At 40.7% G+C, this 14,532-nt stretch overlaps 7 protein-coding genes across 7 annotated transcripts; 4 read left to right on the top strand and 3 right to left on the bottom strand.

The window, feature by feature from the left end:
• The first annotated feature begins 905 nt into the window (after window positions 1–905).
• Window positions 906–2,236, top strand: LOC108113984 (pupal cuticle protein Edg-78E). Its single transcript, XM_017224727.2, has 2 exons — window positions 906–1,084; window positions 1,174–2,236. Exons 1-2 carry the CDS (start codon window positions 1,073–1,075, stop codon window positions 1,585–1,587), a joined length of 426 nt encoding a protein of 141 aa, XP_017080216.1. The 5' UTR covers window positions 906–1,072; the 3' UTR covers window positions 1,588–2,236.
• Window positions 2,237–2,850: 614 nt separating this feature from the next.
• LOC108114025 (pupal cuticle protein Edg-78E) lies at window positions 2,851–3,483 on the bottom strand. The gene is made up of 2 exons (XM_017224773.2): window positions 3,387–3,483; window positions 2,851–3,323 (listed from the first exon to the last, which is right to left on the bottom strand). The coding sequence occupies exons 1-2, from the start codon at window positions 3,396–3,398 to the stop codon at window positions 2,967–2,969; spliced, it is 369 nt and encodes a 122-aa protein (XP_017080262.1). The 5' UTR covers window positions 3,399–3,483; the 3' UTR covers window positions 2,851–2,966.
• Window positions 3,484–4,342: 859 nt separating this feature from the next.
• LOC108114085 lies at window positions 4,343–4,867 on the top strand. Its single transcript, XM_017224840.2, has 2 exons — window positions 4,343–4,372; window positions 4,428–4,867. The coding sequence occupies exons 1-2, from the start codon at window positions 4,350–4,352 to the stop codon at window positions 4,663–4,665; spliced, it is 261 nt and encodes an 86-aa protein (XP_017080329.1). The 5' UTR covers window positions 4,343–4,349; the 3' UTR covers window positions 4,666–4,867.
• Window positions 4,868–6,116: 1,249 nt separating this feature from the next.
• Window positions 6,117–6,756, top strand: LOC108113996 (pupal cuticle protein Edg-78E). Its single transcript, XM_017224740.2, has 2 exons — window positions 6,117–6,223; window positions 6,280–6,756. Exons 1-2 carry the CDS (start codon window positions 6,212–6,214, stop codon window positions 6,631–6,633), a joined length of 366 nt encoding a protein of 121 aa, XP_017080229.1. The 5' UTR covers window positions 6,117–6,211; the 3' UTR covers window positions 6,634–6,756.
• A 1,029-nt stretch (window positions 6,757–7,785) lies between these two features.
• Window positions 7,786–9,982, bottom strand: LOC108114548 (probable serine hydrolase). Its single transcript, XM_017225592.2, has 3 exons — window positions 9,783–9,982; window positions 9,425–9,606; window positions 7,786–9,050 (listed from the first exon to the last, which is right to left on the bottom strand). The coding sequence occupies exons 2-3, from the start codon at window positions 9,521–9,523 to the stop codon at window positions 8,106–8,108; spliced, it is 1,044 nt and encodes a 347-aa protein (XP_017081081.1). The 5' UTR covers window positions 9,524–9,606; window positions 9,783–9,982; the 3' UTR covers window positions 7,786–8,105.
• A 212-nt stretch (window positions 9,983–10,194) lies between these two features.
• On the top strand, window positions 10,195–11,735 carry LOC108114549 (probable serine hydrolase). The gene is made up of 2 exons (XM_017225593.2): window positions 10,195–10,530; window positions 10,592–11,735. Exons 1-2 carry the CDS (start codon window positions 10,432–10,434, stop codon window positions 11,483–11,485), a joined length of 993 nt encoding a protein of 330 aa, XP_017081082.2. The 5' UTR covers window positions 10,195–10,431; the 3' UTR covers window positions 11,486–11,735.
• A 476-nt stretch (window positions 11,736–12,211) lies between these two features.
• On the bottom strand, window positions 12,212–14,465 carry LOC108114546 (polycomb group protein Pc). Its single transcript, XM_017225591.2, has 2 exons — window positions 14,240–14,465; window positions 12,212–13,914 (listed from the first exon to the last, which is right to left on the bottom strand). Exons 1-2 carry the CDS (start codon window positions 14,348–14,350, stop codon window positions 12,841–12,843), a joined length of 1,185 nt encoding a protein of 394 aa, XP_017081080.2. The 5' UTR covers window positions 14,351–14,465; the 3' UTR covers window positions 12,212–12,840.
• Between the last annotated feature and the right edge of the window lie 67 nt (window positions 14,466–14,532).

Below are 14,532 nucleotides of genomic sequence, written 5' to 3'. Positions count from 1 at the left end.
ATAGCTGTCACGTTCTGTATACGGAACTATGTCCGTTTATTATGTTTCTTTTAACAAGATTAACAAGTCAACACAGACTTCTGTTAATCCAAATTCCATACTACTACTGGCTTCTTATAATTTGATGGCCTATTTTCTACGATTTTATCGCGTTCGTTGTGATTTTTATGGTCATAATTTGCATCCAAACAAGTAAAGGCTCTAAAAATTAAATTAATATTTTTTTATGTGTTTATGCTGGGCGCCAAAATGCTTCCGTGTTTGGAAACCCCATGTGGTATGTTCTATCATCGACGGATAAGTGCTAGAATTTATACACTTTAACTAAGCGATCATATATCCAATTTCAAGTGACTAAACTTCAAGTGAAATCATTGGTATTAATAAAAATTAGTTGAGCGATTAATTTAAGGCAAATCAAGACACCTTACTGTGACAAAGCCGTAAGAGAGCTGCGATAAACCCAAAATCAAAACTAGTATCCATCGAGTTCATAGCTGCCAAATGATAATAAAACCAAAATCGGAAACTCTGCCATCATAAATTTCCCATAAAATTGGCAGCAGATCTTCAAGAACTCGCGCTACTTAGCACTTTTTAGTATCGCATTTATTAGCATCTGATGTATGAAATCATAAAATATGAATAAGCAAACATGATAAACGGAAATGAATTATACTATACGAGTAGTATAGCCGATTCGATATGACCCGCTATCGAGAGCTAGAATTGGTGGGCAGGGTAGCCGCACACACTCGGGGCATAGCGCATTTATCTCAGAGGCGATACAGAAGACGATGCCAACGATTATTGGCATTTGGTTATGCTTATTAGATTTTCGGCGCTTGCGTTTTGGCCCGTTGTTTACCATATATATAAAGTTGGAAAGACCAGCTGGCCGGATTGGCAGTACGGTGGCTAACTTTGAACCTCGCAGACGTCGAAATTCCGCAGCGGATTACATTGAATCGGGAAAAATATTACAAAATCAATCATAAATCCCCAGAGTGCCTTTTGTGTTGTTTCGATTGCCTGTGCGAAAAAGATAAAACGCGATAAAAACCCGAGAAATATGCGATATTTTGTAAGCATTTTGGCCTTGAGCCCATACCACATGTGATCCCTATCTGAACTGTGAACTTAGATTGCTGATAAGACCTCTTTTGGTTTCAGCTAATTGGCCTGGTGTTTCTGGCCCTCGTTTGGGTGGAAGTGGATGCGCGTCTGGTGAGGGTTCGCCGGATCCGGAGATTGGTAGGCGGTGATGAGCGGGATGCCCAGATAACAGACTTCCGGGTCTCGCCTTCCGATGATGAGGGTGTATTCAAGTATGCCTTCAAGACCAGCAATGGTATCGATGTCCAGGCCGCCGGATCTCCCCTTGAAACTATTGGAATCTATAGCTATACCTCGCCCGAGGGCGTTGCAATCGAGACACGCTATATAGCCGATGAACTCGGCTTCCATGTAGTGGGTCGGCATCTGCCTCAGCCACCACCAACTCCGGATTACATCCTGCGATCCTTGGAATACATACGCACCCACACCGAGGATGGCAAACTGAAGAAGCCCCAACTTGTCTTCTGAAGTTTCTAAGACAAGATCCTATCCATCATCATGTCAACCATCCACATCGATTTGGATGCAAGTGTCCAAGAAGAAGGCTGAACATATCCATAGCATGTACTAATCATCAACTAACTTTAATATCTTAAGACACCAGACCTAGACTAAGTTGTTGCTAGATGTTCTAAGCTCTTCGAAATGCGCAAATGTGTGTTGGCCACGACAAGCCACCTTGGGGGCTGTTCTGCTTGGGTTATAAATCAATCCATCCATTGATTCTTTCACGGCTTTAATTTATGGTCATTGCTGACCATAAAGAGCAGACAAAGGGGCACGCCCAAACACAAAATCTTTGGTGACCCCAACGAATTCTAGCTTGTTATCCCATTAACTGCTAACAGCTTTATTTGTCGGCGTGTCTGATTAATATTTACGTCTATTCTCAGATATGGAAATTTAAAAACTGGATGGAAATTAGTCGTGATTCTATTCGACGACCTTTCGATGACTTAATAATAAACGGAAATTTCTTTCCGGGTAAGCTGGCCATCTCCAAGGGAGGAGCTTCGGGCAGCATTTGCAAAGTTTCGAAACAAGTTCGGCTCGATCGAATTTAAATACGACCTAACATAAATTTTAAGCGAAATAAAACATGCAGATTGAACGAAAATGTTTTTTTGGGCTCCTGTGTTTTTTCACCTGGTAGCCTAAAAGTATAGTGCGTTAAACATGCGTTTCTTTTTGGTTTTTTTTTAAAAGATCATTTAGTTCATGTCAGTGGGTTTTAGGTTGGTTGGCTAGGTTTTAAAAGATTTGTGTTGTGGTTATGTTTATGATTGATCAAAAAAGAAAACACTAAACAGATTTGGGGAATTCCGAATCACTTTTATAGACCATTAAAGTGTTTGAGTTATTAATAATGAATTTATATATACGGAATTATGGTTATTTATCAATCCAAAAGAAAATTTTACCTAAAGCAAAGACTATTTGAAAGATGTCAAAACTATTGAACAATACAAGAAGTACTACTAAAATAAAAACATTTTTATACTCTCTTAAAGTCTATTTTTAACGTATAAACTCTTTATTCTAGAAGAGTTCCATAGAAATATAAATGCTGTTAAAACAGAAAAGTACTGCTATGATTTTGACCTTTACAGAACCCGCTAGTTATATATGTAGATATACATACATACATATGTAGATAAAATCCAGCTACAGATATATTAGCTATAATATAAATAGCTAGTTTCTTCAGTTAACTACACATGTAAGGGAAAATATTTTTATCGACGTTCTTTATTAACGGTAACTACTGAAACGTCCTAAAATAACAATGACTGGCCGATATGGAATTACTGTGCTGTGAGGAGTGCTGGCATTGATGATTTTACGGATTACTGCTGATCCTTCTGGGCGGGCGCAGGAGGATGGGAGCGAATGTATTCCAAAGCGCGCAGGATGTATGCTGGAACTGGTGGTGGGGTAGGCAAGTGGTCGCCCACAGGATGGAAGCCTTCTTCGTCGGCTGTGTAGGTCAGCGAGATGTGCTCGCCTTCAGGCGACACATAGTTCACGGCACCACGAGCACCATTGGGATTACCCGCCTCCTGGAACTGGATGCCATTACTGGTCTCGTAGGCATACTGGTAATTTCCTTCGGCGTCGGTGGCATCATTCTGGAAGCTACGAATCTGGGCATCTTTGTTGATATTGTCGGCGCAGGCGAAGCCAATGATAGCCAAGCAGAAGAGCTATGAGAAGATAATATAACAATCAGCGAGTCAGCATGGAGTAGGTCCTTTCTCCAAACTTACATATTTGTACATCTTGTTAAGAATGGTTTTTATTTTCTTTTTGCTAAAAAGCTGATGCTGTGATGGTGATGCTTGCAGTGCAACTGTTTAATTCGATCAGCTCAAGTGCGTCTTTTATATGGATGAGACCCTTGTCTTTAGTTGCAGGCAACCTAAACGGGTTTTACGGAACCCGAGGACCCGAGGAGTGATGGCTATAATTGCCAAAAACTTGTCTTATCATACCGCCAATAATGGGGAACAATAACAACAATGCTCAGCTGAACTATAGTTAAAATACATGAGTCATTTGCCAACGATTTATATTGTATGCTTTAATTCGGTTTCAGTTTCGGTCATTTTGCCTCTGCACGAGATACCACTAAATGTTAAATTGCAAACAAATAAAAATTGCTGTTTAATGCGGCTGTTTTTGGGCTCATTCACAAACCGTTGGAAATTCCCCCCTGCCAGCTGAAGATTTCTTGTTACAACTTTCAATTGGAGATGCGCCCTGGGCTCGTCGTAGCTTCCAAATGGAGTGGCAGGTGCTATGGTATGCCTTTTGCCCCTGGAAAGCTGTTGAAATCCGATTGGAGATAAGTATATATATAGATGGACAAGGTCATCTGGCAGCATGTCACCCGGAGCGTCCAGCTAAGCAATGCAGTGTGTGATCTTCTGATACCCTACATTTATGACTTTAATTAATTGTTTACTTTGATGTTCGGCGAATTGATTGATTGCCCAAAGGCTAAGCGATAAGTTTAAACAAAGTTATTTATACCTCTGCTTTTGTTGCGAAATTAGCATAGCAAAAATCATTAGAAATTTGTGTTAATTCTCGAGAACTATTCCGGGTCAATGAGGAAGTGTGCAGAAACCGAACAAAACTGATAATTAAATATAGTTCACACTTAACTATAGGCCTTTCTTGAAGAAACTTTTGCTACACAAACGACTCTACGAAATACACGTCAAAATATGTTATTTTGCACCCAACTCAGGTAGAATAAAAGCGCAAAAAAAAGAGACGTAATAATCTATTGGGATAATCCTTAGGTCTCTACAGTGGATTTTCCTACTTGCCCTTATACTTCTGGAAGTTGAGCCATGGCCAATTCCAAAAAACTGTTTCCCTACTTACGGCTACATTAAGAATGTAAGAATTCGAAAGGAGCAAATTCTGACGAACGAAACAGTACCTGGCTATATTGTTTTCAATCTGCCAGACGGAGGACATATACGATTGTTATATCATGTGGATAAGTACGGATTCTATACGGAAACGCTGCCTTGAGATGAAAAAAAAAAATACTTTTATTAATGAGAGTTGACTCTCTATGCAATCCAAGCTGCAACTATAAATGGAAACAAGTTTTATCAAATTTCTACGAGTCCGATCCAATTTGTATTTCAGAATCTCGAAATAAATGGAACCATATGCAAATATTGATTAAAAAGTGGTCGGGAAACCGTTATAGAACTGCTGTATAATGTTTCATGTTTTTGTTTCTTTTTTTGGGGAATGCATCTCGAATATATACGTAGCCAGGCAAGCAAATTATCTGTGAATTTGTATATTTAAATTTTGGCAATTTAACAAATACAAATTTTGGTGAATGTTGTCGTTACCATCTGTGCGATACGTCATATATATTTAAATTTATAAGAGCTTGGATACGGGTAGGCTGTCTGAACTAGTTTGTTAGATCAGGTGGATCGACGATTAATGGGCATTTTATTAGGAGGAGTGCTAAGTGCGTTTAGGCCTAGGCAATTTATTACTAGACAGCAAATTTGTATGCTAATGTGTTGAACTTGTTGAGATTTTTGGGGATTTTAAGAATTCCTTGATGAGCAAAACAGGTTCTACGTTTGCGCCTCCGCTCATCCTAAGCCAAATGGCCAATGAAATCGAAATTGAGGCAAATGATAAATGGGATTGAATTAAATTAAATCGTGCACGAGTGCCGGCCCTCCCTTCCAAATTCAGGTCCGTCTCTGAACTAACCCTCGATGGGCGAATGTCACAGTCACATGTTCCATTACCATCGAGAAAACCCCAAGCCCCCAAAAGCTAACCGAAACTATTAGCCATTAAGTGCAAAGTCAGATCGGTGATTACCGCTGCCAAGGCAGATGTGGATCCATCAGCAGCAGCCATCGGAATGGGTTCAGATGCTTCACTATACCCTTACTATGGTTGCTATTCCTCTGATCTGGGGTTTGCTAAGTAATAATTATAGGTATTTCCAGTTTGTATTATATTTTTATGTAGTCTTGATGAAAAGGTCGGTATTCTTATATTTGAGAAATCAAAATCAACCTTTAACGAGAACGATCTTAAAAAGTTTACCCATATCGAATCCTAAAACCGATCAATCATAATAGAAAATTAAATTTCCGGTATTATTCATTTGACACGGGAAGTACCGATTAAAACGAACAAAATGCTGATGACAATTAAATTGGACTTGACGAAATTGCCGAAGAATACGCTTCTTGGTACATCCAGATATAACATATCCATCTAGCAAGGGTATTCCGCGTTCCGGGTGCCCAAAGTCAAACCTCCTTTCTATTTTTTTTTTGATTTTCTGCGGCTGCGCTGAATTTTATTAAATTCGATCGGTATGCTGCTCTTTGCCGAAAAACACACACAAAAACGTATTAAGTTTGATATTTTGTTTGGAGCGGCGTTTCGGAGTTCAGAGCCAGATTAGAGACGTCAGCAGTGGCGACGCCAACGCCAAAGTTGGCGCAGACGAGAGCTGGCTATAAAAGCCACCGCCTGCGAAGATCACCCAATCAGTGTGGATTATTCAAACCAAGAAATCAGCAAGATGTTCAAGCTAGTGAGTAAACTTTGCCGTCCAAAAGGATTTAAATTGTGATCGAGTAACTATTTCAGTCGTTCTGCCTTGTCGCTGCCTTGATGCTGGCCAGTGTATATGCGGATAACATTAACAAGGATGCGGTGATCACGAGGTCGGACGTCTTGCCTGCCGATCCCGAGGGCAACTACAACTATGCCTATGAAACCAGCAATGGCATCCAGGCACAGGAGTCTGGTAACCCCAATGGAAAAGTCGGCAGCTATGCTTTTGTCTCCCCTGAAGGCGAGCAGGTCGCGCTGACATACACCGCCGACGAGAACGGCTACCAGCCTCAGGGCGCTCACCTTCCCACTCCTCCCCCAATTCCAGAGGCCATCCTTCGCGCCCTCGAATACATTGCCGCACACCCCCCGCAACAGCAAAACTAAATCTGAATTGGATACCCCATTTAAAGCCTAGTCAGTGCTTTTGCTAAAAATGAGTTATATCTAGTTCTAAGAAGTCTGTACATAAACCCACAAAAAAAAAAAAACAAAAACAAAAAATATGTTGAAAAATTCCATCAAATATACCCACAGCCATGCTGATCATTTGAACAGAGTTAGTTTGTTTTAATTATGGAAATCGGCAAAAAAATGCGTTGTACTAGATTGCAAACTTGAAAGTTCCGCCGACCCATCTGAATTCATAATTTTTACCCTCAAATTGCATGCAAATTATATAATATTATGTTTTGTTTTTTTGGAGTGTCACACATTCGAGTTATAATTATTTTTGGAGATGTTAATGAAGAAGTTTCAAATCTCTGCTAGATTATGTCAGAATGTCTTATTCTTCAAAGCCATTTTTCATACCCATATAAGTTATGTTTTCATTATCGGTTCATTCATCAAACTAATACGTGATTCCGGAACATGAGACCATCTTGTTTTTGGGTGTTTTTCTAAATTAAATCAATACTTCTTGCATATTAAATGTGTTACCATTTGAAGACAAATTAAAAGACTGTCCAAGATCATTTATCACACTGCAAACCAGACCCAGGAACTGACCAAGGCAAAAAAAAAAAATCAGCAGAAGCAACATCCGACGAACATGAGTTGCAGACAAATGTGGAAGCCGCAGGGCCATCAACTTACTTGGCTTCTTTTCCCCTGTTGCCTCAGTTTAGTTATTTCTTAAAAATATATCTTTTAAAATATCATTTCCATGTAAATCCGACTGGGGTTGACCTCCAGAGCGGACCGGCAGCCGAAAACGATGATGTTGCCAAGAAAGAGTCTAGAAAATGATGCAACAGCCGGCTGAGATTTGTGAAACTGGTTTGCGGGTTATTAACACTTTCGCTGCTTGGATTCTACTTGGAGAAGATGTAGGTCAACTGTCGGCTATCGGAAGACAAGTTACTTCGGCTACTTCTTAGGGGAACTGCAAAAAAATGTAAGTCGAATTACTGTGGAACATACACAATCATTATAATATACTTATCTCTGAACTTGTTTAAGCTTTTTAATATTTTTGAAATGGCAAAGACCAGAAAAAAGGTAAAAGATTTTAACATTCCTTGAGAAAACAGATTTTATTTCGTTAAAAATTGTAAAGCCATTTTAATATTAATTTAATTAAATATTTTTCCAGTTCGACAAAAATATATTATTTTGAAATGTATACTAAGCGTGCTGCCAAAAGGGTTAAACCTTCTGCATAACCAGTTTCCCAGTATCCTTCACGACTTTCCCATTAATCGGTGTCGAACAACCTTTTGGTATATGTACATTGTGTATTTATAGCAGAGACGAGTCCTCTGCCTCGATCACATAATCAACAATTAAGTATAAAAACCTGTGCAATCTGTGTAACAATAAATAAGCTCCATTTGCCATTGCATATAGTAGACCCTTTAAAGCTTGCTCTCCTTCGCCTCCTTGGCCTTCTGACGCGATGCAGCTACTGCCGCCGGTCCGAAGCGCTGGATAAAGTTGTTGACCGGTGCGATAATGGCCTCCGGATCGTTCATGTGCACATGGTGCGAGCCATTAACCTCCAGGTACTCGAAGTTGGGCTTCTTCAACAGCACATCCAGCACCTCGTCGTAGTACTTTTTGTCCTCGAAATAAGAGGACTGGGCGGCCTTGATGAACAAGTATGGGCATGTGATCCTATTGGCCATCTCTACGCAAAGCTCCTGGGAGCCAATCGCATAGTTGTAGAACTTGAGGCGCCGATCACGGCAGAAGAAGTACTTGTCCGGATACTTTTCCGACTTGCTAATATTGCGCGCCATCAAATGCTTACAGTGCTCCTTGTTGACCGAATGGAATGTGCCGATATACACCCTTTCGATTAGTTCATCGTACGTATAACTCGGTGGTTCGTTCTTGCTCCGATTTCTCTCATCCTCGCGTAGGAATTCATCCAGTCGGGTCTCCATGGTTCTAATAACCGAAGGATACGGCCGTTGATGAGGCTTCAGGGCATCAATGCCAATGATCATGTCCACTTTGTCCGGAAAGACAGCGGCGAACACAAAGCAAATAATGGACGACATTGAGTGTCCAACTAGGGATACTTTTTCCCACTTGTACTGCTTCATGATCAGGCGTATCACATATAGGTTGTCAACGGAGTTGTAGTAGCAGCCGTCGGGCAATCGAGATGATAATCCATGGCCTGGAAGGTCGATCGAGAGGAAGGCCACATCCGGCGATAGCAAAGGCATCAGACGATCAAAGGTGCCTGCATTATCCTGCCAACCATGGAGTCCCAAAATAGGTTGAACATTTTGCGGGCCGTACCATTTTCCAGATATGTGTCCCCATGGAACCGTAATGCTAATCTCGGCAAACTGAAAAGGTAGTAAAACATACGAGTAAGTTAGCTGAGGAATAGGTCTTTATCTTTCATAAATAATCTTAATGAAACTATGAGTATATGTTTAATAAGGAAATTTTACGTTCTGTTCCTTTGTTTCTAAAAACGATTCTAAAGGAAAACTAGGGATTCTGTAAGACACCTGTATATAAAGTACATATGTACGTGCATTGAAAGGTCTGTGAAATTCTTCAACCAGATACATATGAGGCTTTATCAACGTTGATAAAGAATGTATTTATTTTTAGAATAGCATCTGTTACATTTGTGTGTAAGCTTCCCGAAAAAAATGTATTTAACCTCTGCCAGTTTTTGAAACTGCACTAGAATAGTTCAAAGTACACTTACGGGTCTTGACGGGGCTTCGCCAGTTAAGTCGCCTGCATGTCGATAACGCTGACCGAGATCACTGCCGGTTGTGCCACTTGAGTTGTCGTCCGAGTCCATTTCTGCCCTCTGAAGTGTCCGAAAACCGAATGAGCTCCAATTCCAAAGTTTAGCCAATTTCGGAGCTTATCAGTAACAACGACCTGTGGAGATTAGCACGGCGATTAGTTAACAAAAACAGGCGGAGAAACATAGAAAATCCGAAAGTAAACATTAAAGAGAAATAGTCAAAAAATACTATTTAATATCCAAATCGATGCCGGCGCCTCATTGAAGGTGTCAAAGGTCAAGGTGATCCCCTTAGCAAATCAAAACTCACGTTTTCTTTTTATTGTGGCTTTTTCCATACGTTTTAATACTTTTTTGTATTGTCAGATTTGTTTCACCGCTTTTAGTTCAATTATTGTATTTAATTATAAATTATTCGTACAACAAACAGGTGAAAACAGCGAGCAAATGAAAAACAAACTTATCTACAGCTGTTCATTAAACTTGAGAATGGGCGGCAACGTTTATGCAGCGTGAAGATTTCGAATGTAAAATTTAATTTTTAAGTTCGTGTACTTTGGGGTTAGTTAACTAATTATTTAACTTCATTGCATATAGTACGAAGATATCCTATATCTTACAAATTAACATAATTGTCTAAAAAACAAAAACAACATATATTTCCGTAAAGTTCTTGAACGCTTTGCGCATAACCGAAAACTTAGTGTTGAAAAGCACACTCATCAAGTTTATGTCCAGTGTTGTTAGTCGCCAGCAGCCGCCACCGAATGACAAGATTAAAAACCTTGCTGAAACATAGTTTTCTTAGATATTACGTATCAAGATCAAAGTTCATCTGGCAAAACTGCCTCTCATCGCCATCCATGTGTGGTGAAATCACGGCCAGAACATTAGTCGCGCAGTAGTCGAATGAAAAGAACGTGACATTACTCAACGAAAATATCATATCTTATCGTGAAATGAAGGTGTCTAGGAGTCTCAGACTTATTAAAGAGCTATCAAATGTGCGGAACTATAGCAATAGCCCCACCAAACCTCTGAAGATCATTACCAAGCATGTAGGTACCACAGTCATTTCAGTTTTCATAAATATATATCATATTGGTCTTCTTTACGCAGTTTGATGAAATTAGCATACCTGTTCCATGGGGTCACATATCGGGCAAATGGTATGGACCCAAGCATGTGCGACCCATTGTAGGCATGCACGGCTGGCAAGATAATGCCGGGACCTTCGATACCTTGGCTCCGCTCCTGCCATCGCATCTCTCCTTCCTTAGCATCGATGCCCCAGGTCATGGTCTTTCCTCCTGGTTGCCAGCTGGTACTTCCTATCACTCCGTTGACCTCGTACTGGTCACCCGCCGACTAATGGACGAATACAACTGGGACAAGATCTCCATATTGGCTCATTCAATGAGCTCCATCAATGGCTTTGTCTTTAGTGCTCTGTTTCCCGACAAAGTGGATTTGTTTGTCGGCCTGGATGTGCTTAAACCGCCCGTTCGAAGTTCCCGCAGTATTGTGGATGCTCTGGGTGAAAGAATTGAATCTACTTTGAAGCTGGAACGACGTCTGAAGAGTGGCTCTGAGCCGCCCGCCTACGAATGGGACCAGATGGTAATGCGACTGCATGAGGGCTCGAATAAATCTGTTTCTCTGGATGCCTGCAAGTATCTGCTGCAGCGGAACTGCAAGCCCTCGACGCATGAGCCGCACAAGTATTACTTCTCCCGCGACAATAGACTGAAGTCATCGTTATTCTACACATTGCACCAGGAAGTTCCGATGGAGATGGCTCGACGGATCAAGTGTCCACATCTGTTTATCAAAGCCTTGCAGGCTCCTTATTACGAACGCAAAGAATACTTTGATGAGGTTCTAGCAGAATTGCAAAAGAATCCCCTATTTGAATTCCACGAGGTTGAAGGAACTCACCATGTCCACCTCAATGAGCCGGAAAAGGTGGCACCCATAATTAACTCCTTCATCAATAGGTACCGCCCCTTATGAGATCTGCCTAACATAAATTTGGACATATAGAAGTGTACAAACTAGTTGAATGATAGACCTTACTCATATAGTTTAATCCTCCCGCAGACGTAGATTGATGATATTGACTGGATATTAGATGCAAATCAATCTCAGTAGTTGAAAACACCCTAGAATAGAATATTTGGTTGCTTCTATTTAATTTATTATGTACAATCGATACCGGCAATAACATTAAAATTAAACACTACATTACAAACCTCAAAATATACGTTTTGAGTTGCTTATTTTGTGTGGAATTAGCGCCGTAACTAAAACTAGCCAATAAATAGCTAACACAAACGGATTTCAACTCAAAGGAACCATGTGAAATAGACAAAAGTTTGTGAATTCTACACAGCTCCCGCGCAGTATCCTTTCGTAAAGCGGTTAAAAATAGTGTAATAATCATAGGAGTTAAGTATTGAGTCTATGGGCTCGGTTGGAATTATGTGTGCACTGCACCGCTCTGAACCCATAAAGTCAGCACTTGAGCCTTGAATGACTGCTAATAGTAGAACATTTTAAAATAAATATTAAGTGGAGATTGTGGTTAGCTAAGTTATAAAAATAGTTATCAAACTACATATGTATATATCTTTTTGCGGGTTTTTGTTTTGTAAAATCAGTCGGCGCGAGGAAATATAATATTAAACAATTACAACATTGGGATAGCCAACTTGGCAAACATGGTGATATACTCGAATATATGCTTCATTAGTTGTATATAATTGTATATCAAGCGTAATCAACAATTGCTTCGGTTTCGCATGGAGTTTTGTAGCATATGAGTGTCTTGTGTTGTTCTCAATCAGATTCAAAGTGTTATCGAAAAATATACAATATATGGTAAATAAATATATGTACGACATACATATGTATCTATGCTGCATGTTTTACAATCTATTGCAGTGGCAAGTTAAGCAGTTGCAGCACTTCGTTCATTCACTAAAAGATATTCAGATTTTAAAATTTTAGATATTGCAAATATAAAATAAACATTAAAAGTCTTAATTTACATGGAAAAATATTCACAAATTGAAGAGATGATAAATAATGAAATAAAAATTTGTATACAATTTAAAACCTCTTAGTAAATGAGCGACTTGCGCTTGCTCAAGCTACTTTTGCACAGTAAACATTGTAATAAAACAACAAACTAATATCTATGCTATAAATAAATACAATAAATAAGTTAAGTCCTAAAGAGAAAATGCTTAGCAACATCTAGTGTGGATTTGTTAGTGCTCCTCTCAAGTTTCTTCCATTTTGGTTTGTCTATTTACAATTGTTTCAGGTTTCCGTTTCGTTTTGCCGGCTTTTGTTCGGGCCGTAGCTCAAGCTACTGGCGACGAATCGCCCTTCATGTCGCGCTCCCGAAAAAAACCCCGCTCTGTTTTGCACTCGCGTATGGTGACGGTCTCCAGGTTGACGGTAACATCGGTGATGACAACGCGGTTGGATATGTTACACTTGGCCGGCAGCCAGAACCTAGGCGGCAGGGCCCGCGGGGAAAGAGGAGTTAGTGGCTGCTTCTGGCTTACAGACAGGTTGTTGCATGGTTTTGGTATATTGTTGTTCTCCGAAGCTGGAACCTGTGGTTGTTGGTTACCCTCCTCGATAGCTAGCTCTTCTTCCTCGGCTCCAGATTCTGCGGGAGTGGTAGTTGTGGCTTCTAGGGCCAGATTTGTGCCTTGCAGTTCGGGTTTAAGTGGCGTAACTGCCTCGCTAGATATTTTCTCCGCTTGCTGCTGATCCTGGGAAAGCTGTTGTTGTTGCTGCTGGATGGTCATTAACTGCTGTGTTGGTTGAGGTTTTATTGTGGGACCATCTGGCGAGGTCTTAATCGTCACTCCAATCTTGCCCGATTCTTTAAGCACCTCGGCCTTGCGCTTGGTGCCAATCAGTGGCTGATCTTCGGAGCTGGATGAGTTGGTGTCTGGCTCGGGAACAAAGGAATTATGGGTGGAACTGCTGTTTGAGGAGGAGCTGTGTTCCATGCGTTGTCGCTTGGAGTCGTGGTGGTGGTGATGATGAAGGTGGGTCAGCGGAGATTCCGAACGCCGTCCGCTGCTTCGTTCGGACTTGATGTGGTGATGATGGTGATGGTGATGATGCTGATGGTGCTTCTTCTCCTTTTTGACCTCCTGATCCTGGCCAGCTGCAGAGGTGGTGGCCTGGTTGGTATCCACATCGTCGCCGGTAAATGTGTATTCATCCTCCTCGGATTCCGGCTCCGGATCAGGTTCCTTCTCCTTTTTTTTGAGGCCACGCTTAGAGGGTGTGCCCGAGGATTTATTGCTCTGTTCATAGATGTCTATCAGACGACGATCGAGGATGTTGACCTCCGGTTCCCAGGTGTTGTAGCGTTGGTTCCAACCCTTCCACTTGACGCGATACTCTACAATTCCCTGAAAAATAGAAGAAATTGAAAACGGAACCAATATTGCATTTTCTTAGACAACTAATTGATTTTCCATCAAGCGCAACAACAACAAAAACACACGCCACACATACATATAAACGCACGCACAACGCACACAAACACACACACACACATGCAGCGTGCAAATGGTGGTTGCTGCAGCAGATGTCCTCTGGCCAAAAAATGACGAAGGACATGTGACCTTGTGGAATATACATATATCCTGTGTGTGCTGCGCATATTGCGTTCTGCATTTTAAGCGAAGCTCCTCGTTTTCATTGTATTTCTTGCATTTGTTTACGCTCACTCACCTTTCTAACGCGCTTTTGGATTATTTTCTCGGCCGCGTACACAAGGAAATCATCTCTATCTTCGGTAGCATTCTCGCGCTTTCCCTTGCCACCCTTACCGCGACCCGTCATTTTTAATTAGTTATTTGATAATTATTCGTATTATTATTGCAATTAACTTTAGGTTTACGATTCTCCGTTTTCGCGTTTTTCTAGTTTAGAGATGAGAAAACTTCGATATGCGACAAGTTCGATGGCTTGTAATAAATTAATCGATACTATCGCTAATGGTACAGAGTGACCGAAAAACTATT

This window comes from Drosophila eugracilis, unplaced genomic scaffold (assembly GCF_018153835.1).
Source record: "Drosophila eugracilis isolate 14026-0451.02 unplaced genomic scaffold, ASM1815383v1 contig_2154, whole genome shotgun sequence".
In the NCBI taxonomy this organism is placed as follows: Eukaryota; Metazoa; Arthropoda; class Insecta; order Diptera; family Drosophilidae; genus Drosophila; species Drosophila eugracilis.
Note: the sequence above shows the minus strand (reverse complement) of the source record. Positions and strands in the feature narration are given on the sequence as shown.

What these genes read in the sequence shown, in the direction of transcription:
- LOC108114085 (XM_017224840.2), top strand. Translation starts at nt 4,350, where the DNA reads ATGTTATTTTGCACCCAACTCAG. An exon ending in TTATTTTGCACCCAACTCAG is followed by an intron (nt 4,373 to 4,427) that starts GTAGAATAAAAG and finishes GATAATCCTTAG; the next exon opens with GTCTCTACAGTGGATTTTCC.
- LOC108114548 (XM_017225592.2), bottom strand. Translation starts at nt 9,523, where the DNA reads ATGGACTCGGACGACAACTCAAGTGGCACAACCGGCAGTGATCTCGGT. An exon ending in GCGAAGCCCCGTCAAGACCC is followed by an intron (nt 9,051 to 9,424) that starts GTAAGTGTACTT and finishes CTACCTTTTCAG; the next exon opens with TTTGCCGAGATTAGCATTAC.
- LOC108114549 (XM_017225593.2), top strand. Translation starts at nt 10,432, where the DNA reads ATGAAGGTGTCTAGGAGTCTCAGACTTATTAAAGAGCTATCAAATGTG. An exon ending in TGAAGATCATTACCAAGCAT is followed by an intron (nt 10,531 to 10,591) that starts GTAGGTACCACA and finishes TTCTTTACGCAG; the next exon opens with TTTGATGAAATTAGCATACC.
- LOC108114546 (XM_017225591.2), bottom strand. Translation starts at nt 14,350, where the DNA reads ATGACGGGTCGCGGTAAGGGTGGCAAGGGAAAGCGCGAGAATGCTACC. An exon ending in TCCAAAAGCGCGTTAGAAAG is followed by an intron (nt 13,915 to 14,239) that starts GTGAGTGAGCGT and finishes TCTATTTTTCAG; the next exon opens with GGAATTGTAGAGTATCGCGT.